At 52.1% G+C, this 24,006-nt stretch overlaps 2 protein-coding genes across 3 annotated transcripts; one reads left to right on the forward strand and one right to left on the reverse strand.

Moving 5' to 3' along the window:
- The first annotated feature begins 1,183 nt into the window (after positions 1-1,183).
- On the forward strand, positions 1,184-12,481 carry FNDC8 (fibronectin type III domain containing 8). The gene is made up of 4 exons (XM_065908906.1): positions 1,184-1,392; positions 9,174-9,540; positions 11,544-11,780; positions 12,329-12,481. Exons 1-4 carry the CDS (start codon positions 1,184-1,186, stop codon positions 12,479-12,481), a joined length of 966 nt encoding a protein of 321 aa, XP_065764978.1.
- Positions 12,482-14,346: 1,865 nt separating this feature from the next.
- NLE1 (notchless homolog 1) lies at positions 14,347-22,994 on the reverse strand. 2 transcript variants are annotated; one of them, XM_065909214.1, is made up of 13 exons: positions 22,941-22,994; positions 22,667-22,810; positions 20,969-21,186; positions 20,292-20,371; positions 19,374-19,450; positions 19,103-19,200; positions 18,581-18,773; positions 17,921-18,056; positions 17,720-17,766; positions 16,818-17,020; positions 15,063-15,222; positions 14,888-14,958; positions 14,347-14,692 (listed from the first exon to the last, which is right to left on the reverse strand). In XM_065909214.1, the coding sequence occupies exons 1-13, from the start codon at positions 22,968-22,970 to the stop codon at positions 14,680-14,682; spliced, it is 1,470 nt and encodes a 489-aa protein (XP_065765286.1). In that variant the 5' UTR covers positions 22,971-22,994; the 3' UTR covers positions 14,347-14,679. The 2 variants fall into 2 exon arrangements, with proteins under 2 accessions (XP_065765286.1, XP_065765287.1); XM_065909215.1 differs by having other exon boundaries at positions 22,947-22,988.
- Positions 22,995-24,006: the final 1,012 nt, after the last annotated feature.

Below are 24,006 nucleotides of genomic sequence, written 5' to 3' on the forward strand. Positions count from 1 at the left end.
GCAAATAAAAGAATTGTTACACATACAACGATAAACCCCCTGAGTGTATAGAACACACACACACGCGGGTTTTAAGCGTCCTTGGCTGGACCTCATCCTCTGGAAGAAAGAAAACAACTTTACAAGGTTAGCGCCGCACAGTCTAGTGAGGTGGTGGTGGTGGTGGTGGTGGTTTGATCGCCAAGTCGGGTCCGACTCTTGCGACCCCACGGACTTGCGAGCCCGCCAGGCTCTTCTGTCCATGGGATTCTCCAGGCCAGAACACTGGAGCGGGTTGCCATTTCCTTCTCCATCTAGTGAGGTAGGTGCTATGTTTATCCCTGTTTTGCAGATGAGCAAAATGAGGCTCGGAGGTGAAATCATTTGCCAAAGGCTTCACAGCCTATGAAGCTGTGGGCAGAGCTGGACTTAAGAGCTGACGAATCCCCATCCAGGTGCAAAGCCATCGCTGTTTTAACAGCTGCCGGCTTCCTCACCCCACAAAGCTGTGTGTGTGTGTTCCTCCCGGTGACATGGTTTCCTTGAGAACAGAAACAACCTCTGGCCCATTTCTGAATGCCTCTGCACCACCACCATGTCTTCACACCTGAAGACACTTAAAGTGGGGGTGGGACAGAATTTAGAATTCCAGCAGTAAAACCTGGGTATGTGGGTGCTCTGAACCCCATGAACCATCCCAGCTTTCCCTGCTGTGCCCACACAGCTGGGCTCGGGGTTTGCTGCCTCCCATGTCTGGACATGAAGTCTCAGAATCCCATCGGCGAGGCGTCCCACTCCCAGGGACCCAGTCCATCCAGTACTGCCTGCCTCCCTCTATGCCCAGGTACCACTGTCTCACCTTCCACCTCCTCCTTCCCAGGGCAGATCGGAAGGGCACAGGTGGTGAGCATTTGAGATCTTCAGAGAAGAGCAGGGCCGCTGTAACCACAGAGCCTTAGCCCAAGGGGCATCGTCGACTATTCTGGGGCTGTGCCGGCTCCTGGCGTTGGCCCTGGGCTGCAGCAGCCCCGGGTCAGGGGGGAGGGTAGCTCCTAATTGTTACACTCTGTGATAATTGTGAAGTCAGCTCATGGCACCCCCATCCCGCCGCAGCTAAGGGTGTGTCTGCCGCCTGCAGTTTCTCTCTGCTTCCTGTCAGCTTGGTTGTCCTGCATGGTGCCGGCTGCGGTCCCAAACAAGCTCGATGGCATCACAGACATTCTACAAAGTGGGAGATGGGGAGGAGGCCCTGCTGAAGAAGGAGACCCTCAATGTCTTGAATGCACTCAATCAAATGTCGAAGCCCTTTCCAAACCCCAAGTCAATGAACAGGACCGTCACGACCAAAGGCCTCCCACTTTCCTCAAGGGGCAGTTTGGTGAACTTCTTAGAGGAGGATGCCATCAATCTACCGTAAGACCTGAGTCTGGTCCTTTTCTGTTTTCTAAGGCCAGAGCTGGGTGGGCAGAGGAGCGGGGGGCAAGGAAGAGGGTGTTGAAGAGGCGCCACTTCCTTGACTTATCACAGTTGAGACTCCCAGGGAAAAGCGTGTAAGCAGGTTGCCTATGGATTCCTGACCCCAAATCAATTCTTGGAGGCATGCCGGCCTCCAGCTCCGGGAGACCTTCTGGGATTAGCTGGAGATGGGTTGGCGGTGCTCGTCATCCTGTTTGGTCCTCACCATGAAGCCCCCTCTCCTCTCCCCACGGTTCCTTTGCTCATCCTCCCTATTGTGCGTTCACCTGCCTGGTTATGTCCTCCCCCCAGCCCCCAGAAGCCTGCCTGCCTTCAGACTGAGGTCTGTGTTCCTCCTCAGTGATCACGGGTCTCCTTCACTTCATTTCACAAAACTCTTTGGGCACCTACAAGGTACCTGGTCCAAGGTTAAGTTCTGGGAATGCAGAGCTGGAAAGCAGTCTCTACCTTTAAGGGGTTCCCAGCCTGGGGTGTGTGTGTGTGTGTGTGTGTGTGTGTGTGGTGGTTGGGCATGGGGGGCTGTCAGACAAGAATTGAGACTGTTACAGCATGGTCTGTGCTATGACGGGACAACTGGAGGAAACAGAGGGAATTTAGTAAAGTTTGGGAGGGGGTGAAGTTAAGGGAGGCTTCGTGGAGGAGGTGACTCTCAGAGGAAGGGAAGGAGTTAGCCAGTGGAGGGACAGAGGAGTGGGTTGACGTGGGCTAGGGAACTGTCTGTCGGGAAGTTTCACGGGTATGTGACCTGTGCAGTTAAACATAGCCCGACACTTGGAAGGACCCTGTTTAGTTTAATGCTTGGATGTTACTGTTTTGAAGGTCTTAGTAAGTTCTGAAGAAGGGACCCCACAAGTTATGTAACTGGTCCTGATGACGTGAAAGGGGCTGCAGTGGGCACTCCCTTAGGTACCTGTCAGTAAACAGGTATGGCTAAAGTGGTGGGGGCAGGTAGGAAACTTCCTGGTATGGGGAGGAAGTCTTGGACTGGGAACCAAGTTTCAATCCAAGTCCTACCACTTAGATATATATGACCATAGACAAGTTCATTAAGATCAGCAACCCTTGGTCCCCAGTATGTAAAATGAGACGAACCCCATCCAGCAGGGCTGCTGTGAAGATCACAAGGAGTTGTTGTCCAGCATATAGCCCAATGTCTGGCTGCCCCTCCGGCACTGGTGTTTCCAACAAGTAAATCTTCAATAGAGATTCCTTGGGGCTTCCCGGGTGTTCCAGTAGCTAAGACTCCATACTCCCAATGCAGAGGGGCCCGGGTGTGATCCCTGGTTGGGAAACTAGATTCCCACATGCCACAATAAGAGTCTGCAAGCTGCAATTAAAGATCCCACATGCTGCAACTAAGACCTGGTGCCGCCAAATAAATACTTTTTTAAAAAAAATAATAAAAAAGTAAAATAGAGATTCCTAAGGACAATTTATGGACTTCCCAAGTGGCGCCAGGGGTAAAGGACCCACTTGTTAATGCAGAAGACATAAAAGACTCGTGTTCAGTCTCTGGGTTGGGAAGACCCCCTGGAGAAGGACATGGCAACCCACTCCGGTATTCTTGACCAGAGAATCCTATGGAGAGAGGAGCCTGGTGGGCTACAGTCCTTAGAGTCACAAAGAGGCAGACACGAGTGAGGCAACTTAGCACATAACATAGGACAATCTATAGCGTAACTGACATCCATACCCAGACTCTTCGGCCTACAAAGGGCCTTGGAGGGAGAATCACCTATTCCGAGTGTCCACCAAGGGCTAGCATAGGAGGTTTGGGTTGATCAGGATTTCGCAGGAGGAGGTTGATGGGGCTGGGGCTCAGGGTGGAAAACTTTGGCCTTGATCAGTCAACCTTGAAGCTGGAGGCTGGCCTGGTGTGAGGGGTCTAGGGGTATGTGTGGGTCACTGGATCTGGGTAGAGCAGCCGGGGTAGGTGGGGAAGGAAGCAGGGGAGGGGAGCCAGAAAACAGGGGCAGACAGGAGCTGTAACATGGGGCCCGGGAGATCCGGCTTCTGTTCCAGCTCTGCCATCGACTACCAAGGTGACCTCCGTCAAGGTGCTTGGTGTCCATAGGCCCTATGGCTGCCTTCTCTAGACAGGGCTCTTCCCACTGAGGGCTGTGACCGATGAATGTGTCAGAAACTCATCCTAATTGATGGAGACTAGTATTATAAAAATGAACTAAATAGAATTTAAATTCCAGAGAACATCACACACAGAGTAAGTACTGGTTTGTGAAACCAGTTAGTGCTGGATTGTGAAACATTTTAGTTATATGTGTGTGTGTGTGTGTGTGTGTGTGTGTATGCATATACTGGGGTTTCCCAGGTGGCGCTAGTGGTAAAGAACCCGTCTGCCAATGCAGAAGACATAAGAGACTCAGGTTCAATCTCTGGGTCGGGAAGTTCCTTTGGAGGGGACATGGTGATCCAATCCAGTGTTCTTGCCTAGAGAATCCCATGGACAGAGTATCCTGGCAGGCTACAGTCCGTGGGGTCACAGGCATGCGTGTACTATCTTGTTAAGAAATATGCATTTCTTACTTTCAGTTCAGTTCAGTTCTGTTGCTCAGTCATGTCTGACTCTTTTCAACCCCGTGGACTGCAGCATGCCAGGCCTCCCTGTCCATCACCAACTCCTGGAGTTTACTCAAACTCATGTCCAAAGAGTTGGTGATGCCATTCAACCATCTCATCCTCTGTCATCCCCTTCTCTTCCTACCCTCAATCTTTCCCAGCATCAGGGTCTTTTCAAATGAGTCAACTTTTGCATCAGGTGGCCAAAGTATTGGAGTTTTCAGCTTCAACATCAGTCCTTCCAATGAACACCCAGGACTGATCTCCTTTAGGATGGACTGGCTAGATCTCCTTGCTGTCCAAGCGACTCTCAAGAGTCTTCTCCAACACCACAGTTCAAAAGCATCAATTCTTAAGCGCTCAGCTTTCTTTATAGTCCAACTCTCACATCCATACCTGACCACTGGAAAAATCATAGCCTTGACTAGATGGACCTTTGTTGGCAAAGTAATGTCTCTGATTTTTAATATGCTGTCTAGGTTGGTCGTAACTTTCCTTCCAAGGAGTAAGTGTCTTTTAATTTCATGGCTGCAATCACTATCTGCAGTGATTTTGGAGCCCAAAAAATAAAGTCAGCCACTGTTCCCACTGTTTCTGCATCTATTTGCCATGAAGTGATGGGACCAGATGCCATGATCTTAGTTTTCTGAATGTTGAGCTTTAAGCAAAATTTTTCACTCTCCTCTTTCACTTTCATCAAGAGGCTCTTTAGTTCTTCTTCAATTTCTGCCATAAGCATGGTGTCATCTGCATATCTGAGGTTACTGATATTTCTCCCAGCAATCTTGATTCCAACTTGTGCTTCCTCCAGCCCAGCATTTCTCATGATGTACTCTGCATATAAGTTAAATAAGCAGGGTGACAATATACAGCCTTGATGTACTCCTTTCCCTATTTGGAACCAGTCAGTTGTTCCATGTCCAGTTCTAACTGTTGCAGGTCTTCCTGACCTGCATACAGGTTTCTCAAGAGGCAGGTCAGGTGGTCTGACATTCCCATCTCTTGAGGAATTTTCCACAGTTTCTTGTGATCCACACAGTCAAAGGCTTTGGCATAGTCAATAAAGCAGAAATAGATGTTTTTCTGGAACTCTCTTGCTTTTTTGATGATTCAGCGGATGTTGGCAATTTGATCTCTGGATCAAACTAAAACTAGCTTGAACATATGGAAGCTCACGGTTCATGTATTGCTGAAGCCTGGCTTGGAGAATTTTGAGCATTACTTTACTAGCATGTGAGATGAGTGCAATTGTGAGGTAGTTTGAGCATTGTTTGGCATTGCCTTTCTTTGAGATTGGAATGAAAACTGACCTTTTCCAGTCCTGTGGCCTCTGCTGAGTTTTCCAAATTTGCTGGCATCTTGAGTGCAGCACTTTCACAGCATCATCTTTCAGGATTTGAAATAGCTCAACTGGAATTCCATCACCACCACTAGCTTTGTTCATAGTGATGCTTCCTAAGGCCCACTTGACTTCACGTTCCAGGATGTCTGGCTCTAGGTGAGTGATCACACCATTGTGATTATCTGGGTTGTGAAGATCTTTTTTGTATAGTTCTTCTGTGTATTCTTGCCACCTCTTCTTAATATCTTCTGCTTCTGTTAGGTCCATACCATTTCAGTCCTTTGAGCCCATCTTTGCATGAAATGTTCCCTTGGTATCCCTAATTTTCTTGAAGAGATCTCTAGTCTTTCCCATTCTATTGTTTTCCTCTATTTCTTTGCACTGACCACTGAGGAAGGCTTTCTCATCTCTCCTTGGTATTCTTTGGAATTCTGCATTCAAATGAGTATCTTTCCTTTTCTCCTTTGTCTTTCACTTCTCTTCTTTTCATGGCTATTTGTAAGGCCTCTTCAGACAGCCATTTTGCTTTTTTGCATTTTTTTTTCCTTGGGGATGGTCTTGCTCCCTGTCTCCTGCACAATGTCATGAACCTCCATCCATAATTCATCAGGCACTCTGTATATCAGATCTAGTCCCTTAAAACTATTTCTCACTTCCACTGTATAATCATAAGGGATTTGACTTAGGTCATATCTGAATGGTCTAGTAGTTTTCTCTACTTTCTTCAATTTAAGTCTGAATTTGGCAATAAGGAGTTCATGATCTGAGCCACAGTCAACTCCCGGTCTTGTTTTTGCTGACTGTATAGAGCTTCTCCATCTTTGGCTGCAAAGAATATAACCAGATGGTGTTGACCATCTGGTGATGTCCATGTGTAGAGTCTTCTCTTGTGTTGTTGGAAGAGGGTGTTCGCTATGACCAGTGCATTGTCTTGGCAGAACTCTATTAGCTTTTGCCCTGCTTCATTCTGTACTCCACGGCCAAATTTGCCTGTTACTCCAGGTGTTTCTTGACTTCCTACTTTTGCATTCCAGTCTCCTATGATGAAAAAAACATCTTTTTTGGGTGTTAGTTCTAGTAGGTCTTGTAGGTCTTCATAGAACTGTTCAACTTCAGCTTCTTCATCATTACTGGTCAGGGCATAGACTTAGATTACCGTGATATTGAATGGGCTGCCTTGGAGACGAACAGAGATCATTCTGTTGTTTTTGAGACTGCATCCAAGTACTGCATTTCGGACTCTTTTGTTGACTATGATGGCTACTCCATTTCTTCTAAGGGGTTCCTGCCCACAGTAGTAGATATAATGGTCATCTGAGTTAAATTCACTGATTCCAGTCCATTTTAGTTCGCTGATTCCTAAAGTGTTGACGTTCACTCGCCATCTCCTGTTTGATCACTTCCAATTTGCCTTGATTCATGGACCTAACATTCCAGATTCCTATGCAATATTGCTCTTTACAGCATTGGATTTTACTTCCATCACCAGTCACATCCACAGCTGTGTATTGTTTTTGCTTTGGTTGCATCCCTTCATTCTTTCTGGAGTTGTTTCTCCACTGATCTTCAGTAGCATATTGGGCACCTACCGACCTGGGGAGTTCATCTTTCAGTATCCTATCTTTTTGTCTTTTCATAGTGTTCATGGGGTTCTCAAGGCAAGAATACTGAAGTGGTTTGCCATTCCCTTCTCCAGTGGACCACATTTTGTCAGAACTCTCCACCATGACCCATCCATCTTGGGTGGCCCTACATGGCATGGCTCATAGTTTCACTGAGTTAGACAAGGCTGTGGTCTATGTGGTTAGATTGGTTTGTTTTCTGTGATGGTGGTTTTTAGTCTGTCTGCCCTCTGATGGAGAAGGATAAGAGGCTTATGAAAGCTTCCTGATGGGATAGACTGACTGAGGGGGATACTGGGTCTTGTTCTGATGGGCAGGGCCATGTTCAGTAAATCTTTAATCCAATTTTCTGTTGATGGGTGGAGCTGTGTTTCCTCCTTCTTATTTTAGCTCAAGGTAAAAAAAAAAAAGAAGATTTGAAAGTTAAATTTTTTGGATCCTGTACTTCATCAGCAAAAAATTTAAAGAGTGGGGAAACATGGGCAAGGTTTTTCTTTGTAACAGCCAAGAATTGGTAATGATACAAATATCCATGTAACAGAACACCATACAACAGTTAAAATGACTGAACCAGAGCAGATTAATATAAAAAATACAATGTTTTAAGTAAGAAAACAGCAAACTGCAAATAAATATGTACTGAATGATACCATTTATTTATATAAAGTTTAAATTATGCAAAATAATAACATACATATCTATCAAACCTATAAAAACACATGGGGAGTAATAAACACAAAATTTTAAATTTACTGCTCCGGCTGCCTCTGAGGGAGAGCATCAGCAGAGCGGTAGGGGAGCAGAACACAAGGGGCTTTAGTGACACTGACACAGCTTTAGTTCTGAGTCGGATATAAGCTAAATGGAAGCTTAATATAATACGATCATTTTTTCCAGTTTTATTGAGACACAATTGGCATTTAACATTGCATTAGTTTAAAGTATGCAACATGATTTGATAATTGTATGTGTTATGAAATCATTACCCCAATAAGCTTAGTTAACATCCATCACCACATAGTTACAAATTTTTGTGTGTGAGATGAGAGCTTTTGAGACCTAATCTCTTAGGAACTTTCAAATATACAATATTGTTAATTATAGCCACCACTTTGTACATTGGTGTGGTGGTGGTTTAGTCACTACGTTCATGTCACTTTGTACATTACCTCCCCATGAACATATTATCCTTGATATCTTGAATGAGTCTGAAATATTTCACAATTAAAAAAAACATTAGAGGACTTCCCTGGTGGCTTAGTGGTAAAGAATCCGCCTCCCAGTGCAGGAGACATGGGTTCAGTCCCTGGCCCTGGAAGATCCCACATGGCACGGAGCAGCTAGGCCCGGGCATCACAGTTAATGAGCCTGTGCTCCAGAGCCCAGGAGCTGCAACTACTGAAGCCCACACGCCCTAGAGCCCGTGCTCCACAAGAGAAGCCGCCGCAGTGAGGAACCGAGCACCGCAGCTGGAGAGTAGCCCTGCTCTCTGCAACCACAGAAAGCCCGTGCGGCAATGAAGACCCAGCACAGCCAAAAACACATAAATAAACATAATTTTTAAAAATAAAAAAATTAGAATGGAAGAAAAGTTTTGAGCATTCACCCCAATAAATGTATGTTTATCTGTGCTGTTAATCTTACATGCTGTATATTAATACATATTGCTGTCATAAAAATCTAAGTAAATAAATGCAGTAATTACATATTAAACAACAGTAAATACATATTTAATAAAACTTATTATTTTTCTTTTAGATACTTTTAGATATTTTTCCATATCCCAGTAGATCATTATGGTCATTCCCTGGGGTGTTTGCACCCCACCTTGGAGGAAGGACTTGGAGCTTTAGTGGTGTTTCTAAAAATGTGGTTCTCAGAACACTTGCATCAAAATCATCTGAGGATGTTATGAGAGATGCTTTAGCAGCTTCCCCAGTGCCATCCCAGCTGGGGACCAGGGACCAGGAATGTGCATTTTCCACTAGTAAGTGTCCCAGTGAGTCCACTAGTAAGTGCATTTTCCACTGCTGCAGAGCAAGAATGCTCTGAGCGGCTCAAAAGCAGTTGAGGGCGTTGGTAAGTCCTGCCCAAGGCCTGCCTGCCGCTGGGAGCTTCCAGGCGGCAGGGGCTGGGGCAGCTGCCTCCATCTGTCTCCCCCTCCCCTCTCCCTCCAGGAAGCACATGCCAGTGGAGGATTCCGAATGCAGCTCCGATGACACCAGCATCTCCCCCATGTCATCTACCTTGTTGAATCCCATCAAGTTGGCCGTGACCCAGCCCAACAGCAGCTTCTTTGCGGGCATGCTGGAGGGCGAGCTGAACAAACTCAGCCTCTCCTCGATAGCCAAGGGCACAGAAAAGGGGCACCTGGCCCTCTGCCCCCAGTCTAAGTCCAAGATGGCCCCTGGGGGCCTGCTGGACCTCGACAACCCTGAGGTGGACACAGACACATCCTCGACACCCTCGGAGTCCTCTGTGGTCTTGGACGTGCCGGAGGCACCCTTCATCTGTGAACACACGGTCAGCGACTCCACAGCTGTGGTGCGTTTCCCCCCATGTGCATTTGGCAAAGGCTTGATGCCCCCCCTTCCCCACCCCCACATGCCCGGCGCTGAGCTGAGCTCACTGGGGAGCCTGTGGATACTTATTGCCTGCATCCTGACCTCTAGTGCATGGGTTAGGAAAGAGGGCATGCCTGCAAAGAACTCCAGCGCAAGGTAGAGAAGGTTCAGTGCTGCAGGAAAAGTTCAGACCAAGTGCTGCTGGGGATTCCGAGGGAAAGAAACGTTACTTCCAGCTGCAGGAGTAAGCTTTGGTGGCGTTCAGTGACATTTGAGCTGGGACACAGAGGTCGGACTTAGACATCTAGAGATGAGGAAGGGCATTCTGTGCAGGGCTGACATTAGCAAAGGCTCGCATGTGGGAGGAAACATCCACGTCCTCATTCAGGGTTGCTCACACTTTCCGGCACCTGCAGATCTGATCCTCATGTTACCAACAAGATTCCTTGTTCCTCGAGGTTCTGACTCAGTAGGTCTGGGGTGGGGCCTGAGACTCTGCATTGCTAACACATTCCCAGGTGGTGCTGACGGCCCACAGACCACATGCTGAGTAGCGTTGTTCTGGATACAGGAAGGGATAAGCAGGTGGGGGTCATTTTCCAGAGGTCCTGTAATGTCAGGCTACTGTATGGAATTTTTCAGTAAGGAAAGAGGACCAGCTCTGTGCAACGTTTTGTATCAGGTGAGAGATGCAATATGTGTTACATATTGGAAAATACCATCTGGTGGCTCAGACAGTAAAGCGATGCAGGAGACCTGGGTTCGATCCGAGTTGGGAAGATCCCCTGGAGAAGGAAATGGCAACCCACTCCAGTACTCTTGCCTGGAAAATCCCATGGATGGAGGAGCCTGGTAGGCCACAGTCCATGGGGTCGCAAAGAGTTGGACAGGACTGAGTGACTTCACTTACTTTGGAAGATAAATCTGGAAGGACCATTGTTGGATAGACCAGCGCAGTGTTTCTCAAAGTGTCATCCTCAGACCACCAGTAGCATCTGCATCATATGGCAACTTGTTAGAAATTAAATCCTTGCTTTCCCCACCCTCCTGATTGGGCCTGCTAAATCAGAAGCTGGGCGCAGGGGCCAGCGGTCCTTGTTTTAACAAGTCCTCTGATGCATACCAAAGTTTGAGAACCACTGGCCTAGATGGAGGAGAAACTGGAAATGGGAGACAAGGCAAGTGACAGCAGGGCCAGGAATCTGCAGTGTTAGAAAAACCCCTCTGCAATCCTTAGTCTGGTTTGGCAACCAGGGCTGCAGTACAAAGTGCATGGACTCAGGAGCAATTGGTCTGAACCTTGACTCTGGCACTTAATTGCTGTGTGGCCATGGGCAACACAGAAGAAGAGAAGGCAATGGCACCCCACTCCAGTACTCTTGCCTGGAAAATCCCATAGACGGTGGAGCCTGGTAGGCTGCATGCAGTCGATGGGGTAGCGAAGAGTCAGACACGACTGAGCGACTTCACTTTCACTTTTCACTTTCATGCATTGGAGAAGGAAATGGCAACCCACTCCGGTGTTCTTGCCTGGAGAATCCCAGGGACAGAGGAGCCTGGTGGGCTGCCGTCTATGGGGTTGCACAGAGTCGGACACGACTGAAGTGACTTAGCTGCAGCAGCAGCAGCATGGGCCAGACACCTGCTCTCTCTGAACTTGTAACCCCATCTGCAATGAGTGAGGTGGACGAGATGAATGCTAAGGTCCCTTTCAACGGACACACAGTCTATAGAATATGGAGTTGAGGGTACACACTGAGGTGGGTGCGGCTGCCCAGGGAGAATGTCTCAAGCTTTGGGCTGGTGGGGCCCCATCTAACGTGGGGTGTGCCTACCACCCTCGGTCACAGCTGCCTCAGCTCCAGCAGGAGCAGAGAAGGGAATGGGGTCTTGTGACCCACATTGCAGAGGGACTGGTGGGGTGGTAAGGGGAGGCCAGGCCAGACCAGGTCTGAGGAAGCCTTGGGGGTTCTCTCCTCCTAGATTTCCTGGACCTACGCCCCTGGCAAGCAGCAGGTCAGTTTCTACCAGGTCCTGTTACAGGAGGTGGTCAGGAAAAACAGTGGTGAGATGCCCAAGGCGAAGAACCGCCCCTGGATCTTCAATAAAATCCTGGGCACCACCGTCAAGCTGATGGAGCTGAAGCCGAACACGAGTTACTGCCTCACCGTCCGCGCAGCCAACACCGCGGGGGTGGGGACGTGGTGCAAGCCCTACAAAGTGAGCCCTGGGAGGATAGGGGCCCGAGGGTCAAGGGGAGGGGTCTGGACAGGGGCCCTAGAGGTTGGGAACACCCCTGTACCCCAGGACCTCTCCTCCTGCTGGCTTTCCCTCTCCCTGGGAAGATAAGCCTCAATTCCAGGCTGCTCTCCCTGGGGAGGGTTAAGGAGTAAGTCAGTTTGGTGGCCCCTGGAAACTGACCTGTTCATTCATCCCTAATGTGTGTCTTTCAAAGCCAGTGGCTTCTGGGTTCTTCAACTTAGTTATCAATGATTGTGAGTGGGTTGGGACATCAAGAGCACTGAGGGAAAAAGAGAGGGAAGAGGCTAACGGGCGACAAAGCAGGGAAGAGCCTGGGGGTGGCAGGGCAGGCCCGAGTAGACCCTGCTGAGCTTGGAAACAGCACACAACCGGGGAGAAACATGTCAGTGAACAGGCTGGTAGGGCCCTCGGAGACCCCACTTCACAGACAAACGAGGCGGGGTCGTGTCGGAGCGGTGAGGTCAGGGTCAGCTCTGCCAAGTTCTGAGGACTTTTGTTTCTTTCAGTTTGCAACTGTGGCCACTGACCTGAACAGCTTCCCCGAGAACAACCCCATCCAGATTACCGTGCAGCGCAAGGAGCCCCAGCGGAAGACCGTGTCCCTCGGGCTGGAGGACATGCGCAGGCTCGAAGATCTGGAACACCTCTTTCCCTACTAAGGGGGAGGATCCCAGGAAGCCCCTCACCCACCTTCAGATTCGGCCCAGGGCCCTCAGCAGTCAGAACCATGAGATGTACCACCAGTCAAGCCAGGGAACCAAAGACCACCCTACTGGTCCCAGGCCTGGGGCTGAGGTTAGAGGGGAGCTCCGCTCACCCGGAGCCTCTGCAGGCCAGGCCAGATCAGCCTCCACTGCCCGTAGCTGCTAGGCCTCCTCCCCAGATCTGGGCTGGTCCAGGTCCCCCATTAAAACCTGCAGGTCACCCGGCACCCTGAGATTCTGCTTCATGCCACTGAGGCCTCAGCTGGGCCGCAGCCCCTCACCCTTCTGGCTTCTGCCGGGACCAAGAGTTCAGGTGGGTCGGGGGGACACGGGGCCATGAGATGCCATCGCCCTTTCCCAGTGGGAGAAAGAGATGGTCCCCAAAGACTATAGCATTCGCCAGGAAAAAGTGATGCTGGACAGAGGTAGTGACAGCCTGCACACTGCCAGCCCAACTTGAGCTCTGAGGGACATGGGGCAAAGTGCCCGAGCTCTGAGCGGAGGGTTTAATCCCTTCTGTTTCACCTCGGCTCTTCCTGGATGTGACGGCTCAGACAAACCATTTACACTGCTGGGGCTCAACTTCCTCATCAAAAATATGGGGATGTGGGACTTCCCTGGCAGTCCAGCGGTTCAGACGCCGCACTTCCAATGTAAGGCGTTGAGGGTTCAGTACCTAGTTGGGGAAACTAGATCCCACATGCTGTGTGCCGTGGCCAAAAAAAAAGGTGGGGGGGGGGGGCAGGGTGGCAATAGCACAGAAACCTGCTTTATTTGGCTCTAGTCAGCATTTCCCAAGCTGTTGACAGAATTCCTCTCCTCTCGTGTGAATTACATCCATCACGTGTCCAAAGAATACTGAGGAAGGCTAGAAATCTAGTTGGTTCTTTGATTCTTCACATCTGTATCCCCCCTGGGGGCATGGCATGGCCCTTCCAGGCACGGCTGCAGGGTCGCTATGAGGCTCAAAGGAGAGCTCAGCAGCAGAGCGCCTGGCACAGAGTGGACCCTCATAGCCCGTCGCCTCCCTTCACCCCTCATGCAGTCTCACTGCAGAGACCAGGCAGATGGAAGCTGAGAACCAGAGCCAGGCAAGGTGCAAAATCATAGAAGCACAGGTGGGGGAGGGTGAGGAGGGTCAAGAAGTCAAAAAAGGCTGTGGCCCCGAGTGCTCCGTACAAGGATGGCTGGAATTCAACCCAGGTAGAGGCACCTGGCCCTGGAAGAGGAGTGACCAAGACCTTGGTCCAAGGTCTGAGCACGTCCTGGTGGGGGTTCCCTTCACTCTGTGAGTCTTTGGGGGGCAGAGAGCCACCCTCCCCATCACACCATCCATCCCCACTTCTGCCCGAGCCTGCACCACCACACATCCCATTAGGGGGAGCCCTCAGGGACCGCCTCTCTGTATCCCGAGAGCCCAGGGACACTGGATGAGGTCAGCAAAAGCACCCCAGAGCAGCAGGGCTGGCACAAGTCCCTGTGATGGTCAAAGCGTCCCCTCTGCTCGCTGTCCAGACCAGGAAGTAGCCTCGAGCTAGTGTGACAAGTGCATTTCTAACTGTGCTGAATTCTAGTTCATGCAAACAGCTACACGCGGCTAGTGCCGCCAGAAGGGACAGCACAGCCTCGAGAGCCTCCTCTGGCTACTAAGAGACCGACCTCAGCGGGTTGCCCCAGCCTCTGCCTCGTAGGCACGGTGGCCGGAAAGGAAGGGCTGCTTCCTGCTCAGCGTGGTACCGGTGTAGCCCAGAGGGAGGGGCTGCACGAACTGACCCGACATAGACCCCTGGGCATCGAGGACAGGAATCGTAACCCAAACACACAAAATATAAGTTATTTATTTGGTCACAGAATCCGGGGCCTGTCCCTAAAGAGGGACGGCATTTAGAAAAGGCAGCAGCTGGTCATCACCCAGCCTCCCGCCACCCCTGCTCACACCAGCCAGGTACTGAGGATGGCCTAGGACTGGGTTCAGTGATGACCTCCTGCAACCTTCGACCTCCTGTTCTGTGGAGGGACCCCTGTGGGGTCTGAGCGAGGACAGCAGGCCACACTCGTTCTCAAGGTCATCGCCCAGCCTGAGGCCTCCCGTCAAAGCGGGCAGCGGGTGGAGGCTGAGTCCAGGTGGGGATCCCGGAGACCTGGGGGGCTTCTCATCTCCTCCATCTGTGAACAAGGGCAGGGAATGGGACGAGGACCCCAGTTTAGCAAAGGGAGGCACTGCACAGTCCCAGGAGCCCCTGATGGTGGAGAGCCTGGGCAGGTGGAGAGCCCGTGGAACTCTCCACCACGGGGGACGACCACGAGGGCGGGACAGCCGAGCACACCAGCCGCCACTGCACCCCCCACCCCCAAACTCACATCCGGAGGCACTTGTCCTTCCCACCACTGGCCACTCTCTGGCCATCGGGACTCCAGTCGACAGCATATACCTAAACAGGGGAGGGGAACAGTGGTGCAGTGAGCAGGGTTGGCGGGGCAAGGGGCAGGCTTCAGCCCCCCCGCTCAGCCACTTGCCCACGAGGGTCGGCCGTACCTCATCTGCGTGGCCCGGCAGGTCCGTGGACAGCTTCTGGGCCTTCACATCCCACACCTTCAGCGTGCTGTCACTGCTGCCGCTGACCAGGAGCCGGCTGTCGGCCGACCACGCGATCTGGTACACGGCAGCCACGTGGCCGCGCAGGGAGGCCAGGTACCTGGGCCGGGGGGAGGGCGATGAGGATGGACGTGAGATCTCGGAACACGTCTGAAGGGTCCTCGAGGCCCCCAGCAGTCGTTCTCAACCGTGGCTGCGTATCAGGATTACCCGGGAACCTGTACAAAATCTCACTGCCTGGCTCCCACCCCGCACCAATTTAATCTCTGATGGTCATTGTGATTTTGTAAAACTGCTTCTAGGATGCTTACTTGCCAGGCCTCCACACTTGCTCAACTTCGCAAGCCTTGGACTCCAATGCCCCCATCTGCTTGGCCCGTCTGCACGACACCCCCCGCTCTGCCCACCCCAGCAGGTGCCTGGTGACAGATGACGTGGAGGAACAGTGGGCCGGGCCACTGGGACCTGGTCGGGACAGCCTGACTGTGTCTGCTGGTGCAAGTCGTTGGGCCTGAGACTGTTTCCTTGTCTTAGAAAGGAGCTGGGGACGTCCCTGGGGATCCAGTGGGTGAGAATCTGCCTTCTAATGCAGGCGACTTGGGTTTGATCCCTGGTGGGGGAACTTAGATCCCACATGCCACGGGGCAACTGAAGCCCACGTCTGCAACTAGAGAAGGCTGCATTCTGAAATGAAGACCCCCTCATGCTGCAACTAAGACCCAACCCAGCCAAGTAAATGAATTTAAAAAAGAAGGGAGCCGAACAGCCTATTTCACAGGGCTTGGCGTGGAGATGCACAGAGACGGACGCGTGAGTCCCCCTTCGGCCTCAGGAGTGTTTGCCTGCTCCTTTCCCCACCCGCGCCTCAACCTTTTCTCCTATCGACTGCGAGGGCACTGTGCCTCATCACACCACTGCTTCTCGGACCTGAAAGGTGACCTTAAGTGGCAGGTTCTGATCCCCAAGCTCTGGGCTAGGGCCCAGGGCTCTGCAATTCCATCAAGCTCCCAGGTAATGCACTGTCTGGTCTGTGGACTCCACTGTAAGGGCCAGATAACGACTAGATCACAAACCTATACTTTCCGCTGCTTCCCCGGCCCTTGGCCAGCTTTCAGACTATTTCTCTCCCTAGGTGTACAATGAACTAGCCATTTTCAGCGCCCGCTTAGTTAGGGTGCTGAACATACCACCTCACTTAATCCTTGTGATAAGGCTGAGAGGTAAGGGGTCTGCACACTCAGAAGAGGAAACAGAGGCTCAGAAAATCCAGGGACTCCCCTGGTGGTCTAGTGGTTAGGAACCCACCTGCCAACGCAGGGGATGGGTTCGCATCTTTCCTGGTCTGGGAAGATCCCACATGCCTCGGGGCAGCTAAGCCCACCCTGCACGCCACAACTACTGAGCCCACCCACCTAGAACCTTCTCCTGTTGCTCCACAACAAGAGAAGCCACTGCAATGAGAAGCCTGCATGCCACAGTTAGAGTGGCCCCTGCTCACTGCAACTAGAGAAAGCCTATGAGCAGAAACGAAGATCCAGCAGAGCCAAAAATAAAAACAAACAAAAATTTCTTTAAAAGAAAAGAAAAAAAAAAAAAGCCAACCGCTTGCCAGAGCCACACAGCTAGAAAGCAGCAGAGCCGAGCTCCTTCCGGAGGGGGAGTGCCCCTCCTCCCGGGCCCACGCCCCCCACTCACTTGCCCGTCCTGCCGTCCCACAGCTTGACGGACTTGTCGAAGGAGGCGCTGGCGATGATTCGGGAGTCTGGGGAGTAGACCACCTGGTTGATGAGGGCCTGGTGCCCCGTCATCCGTGCCAGGGGCTTCTTGTCCTCCGCCGGGGACCAGAGAAACAGGGTGAAGTCATCTGAGCCAGACACCAGCCTCTCTGGGCCCTGGCCCTGCGGAGGTAAGAAAGCGCATATGGTCTCAGGGAGGAGACTCGACCTCAGAGGCAAACACACCACTGTCTGCTCAATCATGGACTCTTAACACCGGAACCGCCAGGGAAGTCCCCACAGGGGCATCTTAAGGGGGAAGGATTTTACATGTGGGCTTGTATACGTGTGTAGTGTGCACACACACGTGTATGTGAAGCCTCAGAAAGGAGACACAAGACACTGGTAGCACTAGATGCTTCCAGGAGCCACAGAGATGAAAGGCTTTCCACCATCTACTTTTTTTGTGTTCTTTGAACCCCAGACTATCGGAATGTGTTACTGAAACTAAATGAAATTTTAAAAAAGAGAGGGACTTCTCTGGTGTCCAGTGATTAAGACTGCATGTTCCCAATGCAGGGAACATGGGTTCTATCCCTGGTTGGGAACTAACAGCCTAAATTCTGAGGCCAAAATAAAGAAATAAACAGAGGTACCTTAGAATTACAAATAAATAGATAAGCAAAAAAAAGAAAAAAAGCAAAGTGAAATAAAATGATCCCCAGCACACTAGAATTTTAGAATTGTAAAAGAAGAACTTTGGGGGAACAGTACATTCTGTACTGGGCCTAGAAGGGAGAGGGGCCTGAGCCTGTGCAGGGTTTGGGGTTTGGGGGACGAGGAGAAACAGCGCATGGAGCTGGGGGTGCTGGGGATGCTCACCCGCACGAGGTTGTAGCGGCTCAGAGCCTTCTCCTTCAACTCCTGCACTGTGTCCAGGCATCAAAGGAAAGAAGGAACAAGGCTGATGAGAAAATTCAGCATGGACAGCAAGCACCCCACACACCTTGCCGAGCTCGCCCCCCCGGAGAGCCAGCTCCATCTCAACCAGCCCTTCCTCCCTGCCTCCTCCCGCTCACTCACAGGACCCTCGGAGGTCTTGGGCGTTCACTGAGGCCTCGGCGGGCTCAAAGGCCCCCGTGCGCAGGGCGTAGTCAGTGCTGAGGGCCATGGTGTTCACCCAGTGGCCATGGCCTTGCAGAGTCCGGCACAGCACACCCTAGGGTGGACGGAGACAGGTCAGACGCTCACAGAGCCCTCTGCACCCCTGGGAATTCGAATGTCCAGGTCAGCCCCAGAAGATGGGGGGTGGCCCCCAGGACTCAGAAGCAGGGCCCTCGTTTACTGTGATCCGAATCAAATCAAATCACTGTGATCTGAATCAAATCTCAAACCCCCTGGGTTCAAGTCTTTCATTTGTTAAATGAGGGCATGGGCCCGGGATCAATGTTTCTGAAAATAGGTTTCACAGAAGGGAAATGTCAGGAAAAAAGGGCTCTAGTCCAGTAAGTTTGCGCTATAGCAGGTCTGATAAACCTAAATAGGCTTCCGACAGCAGGAAATTCAGAGCCTGACCACGCTCAGGGGCCCTGGACCCTCCGCTATAACGCGGCACCGACCCCAGGACCCAGTGTTCAAAAGCACCTCCCTGACCAGTTCCCGGAATGAGTTCAGGAAACACTGGTCCGACATCCCTGACCCGCGATTTGCCCAGGCTGGTTGCGGACCCCTCCCAGCTCTTACATCGTGAGCCCTCCAGACTTTGATGGTGCGGTCCTGGGAGGCCGAGTAGAGAAGCCCGTCCCCTCCCCAGCGGAGACAGGTGACTGACTGCGTGTGCCCAGTGAGGATGCGCTCGCAGCGGCCCGCGGTCGTGTCCCAGACCCGCACACTGCCGTCCTTGGAGCTGCTCGCCATGTAGCGGCACTCGGGGTTGCTGGGGAGGAAGAGACGGGTCCTTACTTCTGACCAGGCAGTGCCTGTCTTCCCACGCTGCCTCCCGATGCTCAGCTCGAAGGCCGGGGATGACGTCTCGATGGCTTCCTGACCCCACCATCCAGGGGCGCTGCAAGGTGGCTCTCAGGACCCGGGACGAGCACCCTCCACCCCCATCCACAGGTGCAAGCGACCTTCCCCACTGCCTGCCACGCGGTCACTGCCCCTCAGAGCCCCCACCATCCCCTAAGGCTCCTCTGCACCGAGCAGGGGCAGGGTACAGCTCTGAACCCTGGCTCCTCATTCACCCCCGTTGTCAGTGTCACTTACGCGTGGAGCGGCTCCCAGCTCAGGGCTGTGACCCACTTGCTGTGACCAGTGAGCGCCCGGCCGACTTGCTTCCCTGTGCTTGGGTCCCACAGGAGAATCTGCGGGACAGAAGCTCAGCAATAACCCTCCCCAGCCTTCCGCTGGCCCTGCCCAGGGTCCCCTGCCCATCGCCCACAGCCACGCCTCCCCGAAGACCCCAGTACCTCATTCTGACCCATCTCCCAGGAAGGGACTCCAGGGTCCCCACCTAAATACCCCAACCATCATCTACCTGGCCATTCTTACAGCCTGAAGCCAGCTTCTTGCCGTCTGGGGACCAGGATATGCTAAGGACCCAATGTCTGTGTCCTAGAAAAGCAGGGAGGGGAGAAAGGGGGACCACATCTGTCTTTATCCCAAATGCTCAGCAATGCCTGGCACACTGCAGAAAGTGCTATTTGGCACATAGCTAGCTGCCAAATAAATGAACAATCGAACACCGATCGAAAGGAGGAGACTCCCCAGGCAAATGGCAAACCCTCCCCAAGTGTGAGAGCCATGTGCCTGCTGCACAGATTACACTGCCACTTTCTAATAGTTCCTCACGTGCCATGTGATATAGAATTCCTGCACATGTCAGGCCTTACAATTCTCACGATAGCTCTAGAGTATGGAACAAAGTCAGAAGTACCACTCCCATTTTCCAGATGAGAACACTGAAGCATAGAAAGGAAGCGAGGCCCCCACACAAGGTCGCCTTGCTAGTGTGAGGATCCCAGGCCAGCAGCATCAGTACCACCCGGAGCTTGAAATGCAAATTCTCAGGCCACATCCCAGACTGGAGGAGACAAAAATTCTGGGGGTGGGACCCAGAAATCTGTATTTTAACAAGTTCTCTAGGTAATCCTGATGTATGTTCAAGTGTGAGGACTCCTGTGGCAGAGACCGGACTTAAGCCCAGTTGTCCTTGCTACCAGCCAGCCAGTCCCTGCCCGCATCCTCACGCTGACTTTTGGGTCCAGTCTCTGCTTGTTTGTAAGTGGCTGGTGGGGCTCAAGGGTAAGATCTCCACCTAGGAACTGGCAACCACTAACTGGATGTTAAGAGGCTGGAATGTGCTCTGGGCCTCCCAGGAACTAAAGAGCTGAACGAATCACCCGCCTGCCACTGTATCAACACCCGCCCTGGGGGTAACTGCGTGCATACCGACCCTGGCATGTGAAGTGTGGCGTCTCAGTGCTGAGATCCCAGAAGCGAACTGTCGTGTCTCCGGAGCCACTGGCCAGGTACCTGGGGAAGAGGGGCGGCCTGACCTCTGCACTGGGGACAAGGGGTTGGGCCCCACCCAAAACACTGTACATGTCCATTCCCATGGCCTATTCAATTGCCTTCTGGAAACAGAATCTGGGAGTGGAAATTTCTCTCTCTTCTGAAAAGAACTATAACACCCAGGCCATCTGGGAGAAGACTCTAGGAGGTAATTTCTCTCCTTGTCCTTCCTGAAAGGAATGGCTACAGCCATAACCAGTTAAAGCTTCTTATTATCCTCAGAGGATTGTGAGAAGCGAATAAACCCTGTTTCTCAGATGAACAACTGACTCAGAGAGGTTAAGTGACTGGCCCAGGTCACACAGCTAGGAAGGGGCAGAGGTGAGCTTGCAGCTCAGCTCTCCTGAGAGCAAGTCCAGGAAGGGCCCCTCCAAGGCAGGTATCCTTGGCCTTTGGGGACAAAATTCCACTGGACAAGTCCCTTACTTACACCCTGAGCCCAGAGCTTGGGTCAAGGAAAGGGAGCCAGAGGACCCACTAAGCATAACTTGGGGGTCCCCTCAGCCCAGCCAACAGCTGCACCCACACTCCCCTCCATGACTCTGCAGCTGTCCTTACTTTCCTGTGGGGCTGAAGGCCACGGAAATGACCGCCTCACTGTGACCCTCCAAGGAGCTGGTGCAGCGGGTCACAGCGCGAACCCTGAAGATAGCCTGTGGCTGGTAAATGATGTCCAAGACCTTCTCTGTCTCCACCGCCTGTGACTCCAGTGTCCTCCCCAGTGAGGAGACGATCTCGGCATCATGGACATAGAAAGCCAGTGGCAGGGGATCCTCCTGGAGGACAACAGCAAAGGGAAGCCCCCATGAAACGACGGGCAGAGCAGCCTCCACCGGGGGACCCTCCCCTCCCCACCCTCTGCAAGCTGTGTGCAGGCAAAGCCTTCTTTTCAGCCACCCTGCTTGGGACTCCCCCATTATTCCCCACTGAGCAAGACCTTTTGAGTCCTTCAAGAGCAACTCCAGAATATTTACAAATCACTTTAGAATCCTTTATCTTCATCTCACAACTACCCTGACAGATAGGCATTCATGCTGAAAAAACAGAGCAACTAAGTGCTCAGCCCAATGTCCTATTGCTAATGACTAATTCAGGTTCTTCAGACAGAAGTCCAGGGTTAGAATTAGTATATAGCATTTAAGGCATTTTCTAAAGCACCACACCAGGCTCTATAATGTCTAAGAAGCATCCAAAAAGCCAACTGAAAATGCAGACTCTCTGCTTCACCCCTGGGTCTGGTGTAGTAGTGTAGGGTGGGGCCCAGGTACTGCATTTTTAGTATATGTGCTGCGGTAGTGAGCACTAGGTACTGCATTTTTAAGCAACTTCCCCCACCTCCAATGTTGTTGTTCAGTTGCTAAGTCCTGTCTGACTCTTTGGGCCCCCATGGGCTGTAGCCCACCAGGCTCCTCTATCCATGGAATTCTCCAAGCAAGAATACTGGAGTGAGATGCCACCTTCTTTGCTAGGGGATCTTCCTGACCCAGGGATCGAACCTGTGTCTCCTGCATTGCAAGCCAATTCTTTACTTCTGAGCCATCAGAGAAGCCCACCTCCCACAGAGGGCAGCATTTTGATAAACACTAGCAGCTTAGAGGAAATCAGTCCTGAATATTCATTAGAAGGACTGATGTTGAAGCTGAAACTCCCAACACTTTGGCCACCTGATGCGAAGAACTGACTCATCTGAAAAGACCCTGATGCTGGCAAAGATTGAAAGCGGGAGGAGAAGGGGACGACAGAGCATGAGATGGTTGGATGGCATCACCGACTCAATGGACACGAGTGTGAGTAAACTCCGGGAGTTGGTGATGTACAGGGAGGCCTGGCGTGCTGCGGTCCATGGGGTCGCAGAGTCGGACACCTCTGAGCTGACTGAGAAGCTTAGGAGAGCAGAAGTTATGAGTCTGACGTTTGATTTCCAACTCCAAATCTACCACCTACGGCGCGGCATCTTACACACAATCGAATTATCGTAGGCAACGATGTAAAATGGGGAAGTTAATGACAACGGGGAGAAAATGACGGGCTGCGACAAGGAATCGCTGTGATGATGCGCCCAATGCGTTGAAAACGCGCGCTCTCTCCGCAGGTGGGCCCTGAAGGTGGGCGTGTAAATCGCTCTCTCTACTCACATCTTCCGACCCTCCCCAAGGGTAGACCGCAAGGCCGGGCTGTCAGCACTGCGGGGGAGCGGTGGGGGCCCTGGTACCCAAGACCTTCGGCCTCCCGATCCCCCGCGTGCCCAACGCTCACCTGGGCCAGCAGAGCGTTGCACACGAGCTGCAGCTTGTCCGGGGTGATGTCCACGGGCACGTCGAACGGCGAGCCCAGCAGCTGCCCGCCCTCATCCTGGAACTGCACGAGCAGCCGCTGCACGTCGCGCGTCGCCGCCTCGTCCTGTGCGGACAGGCGCGGTAGGCGTCACTCCCGCGGCTCGGTTACCCGAGGCCCCCCACTCCCGACTCCCTCCGGCCTCGGGAAAGCGGGCGCGAGACCCCGGCCGCGGGCCCCGCCCGCACTCACGCACACCCGCCTCTGCCGCCGCGGCCGCCGCCATCCTGCGTCCCCACGTGGAGGAGGTAACTCCGGCGTGATGGAGCGCCGCTGCCGTGGTTCAGCGGCGCCGCAACTCGCCGCAACGCCCCCTGGTGTCGCGGCGGGGAAGTGCCGTGCCCCGCCAGGCTTCCGGCATTGGGCGTGGGCTCACTTGGTACCCGCCTCCTCAACCTACCCTTGGACTGGTGGCCGCCTCCGCGTTCTAGTCTCTCCCAGAGCCTTGCAGGATCAGTTCAGTCACTCAGTCGTGTTCAACTCTTTGCGACCCCATGGACTGCAGCATGCCAGGCCTCCCTGTCCATCACCGACTCCCGGAATTTACCCAAACTCATGTCCATTGAGTCAGTGATGCCATCCAACCATCTCAAGTTCTTTCCTCCCCTTCTCCTCCTGCCCTCAATCTTGCCCAGTGTCAGGGTCTTTTCCAATGAGTCAGCTCTTCGCATCAGGTGGCCAAAGTATTGGAGTTTCAGCTTCAACATCAGTCCTTCCAAAGAACACCCAGGACTGATCTCCTTTAGGATAGACTGGTTTGATCTCCTTGCTGTCCAAGGGACTCTCAAGAGTCATCTCCAACACCACAGTTCAAAAGCATCAATTCTGCGCTCAGCTTCATTTACAGTCCAACTCTCACATCCATACATGACCACTGGAAAAACCATAGCTTTGACTAGATGGGCCTTTGTTGGCAAAGTAATGTCTCTGATTTTTAATATGCTCTCTAGGTTGGTCATAACTTTCCTTCCAAGCAGTAAGTGTCTTTTAATTTCATGGCTGCAATCACTATCTGCAGTGATTTTGGAGCCCAAAAAATAAAGTCAGCCACTGTTCCCACTGTTTCCCCATCTATTTGCATGAAGTGATGGGACCAGATGCCATGATCTTAGTTTTCTGAATGTTAAGCTTTAAGCAAAATTTTTCACTCTCCTCTTTCACTTTCATCAAGAGGCTCTTTAGTTCTTCTTCACTTTCTGCCATAAGGTTGGTGTCATCTGTATATCTGAGGTTATTGATATTTCTCCCGGCAATCTTGATTC

The sequence above is a fragment of the Muntiacus reevesi genome, chromosome 18, assembly GCF_963930625.1.
Source record: "Muntiacus reevesi chromosome 18, mMunRee1.1, whole genome shotgun sequence".
In the NCBI taxonomy this organism is placed as follows: Eukaryota; Metazoa; Chordata; class Mammalia; order Artiodactyla; family Cervidae; genus Muntiacus; species Muntiacus reevesi.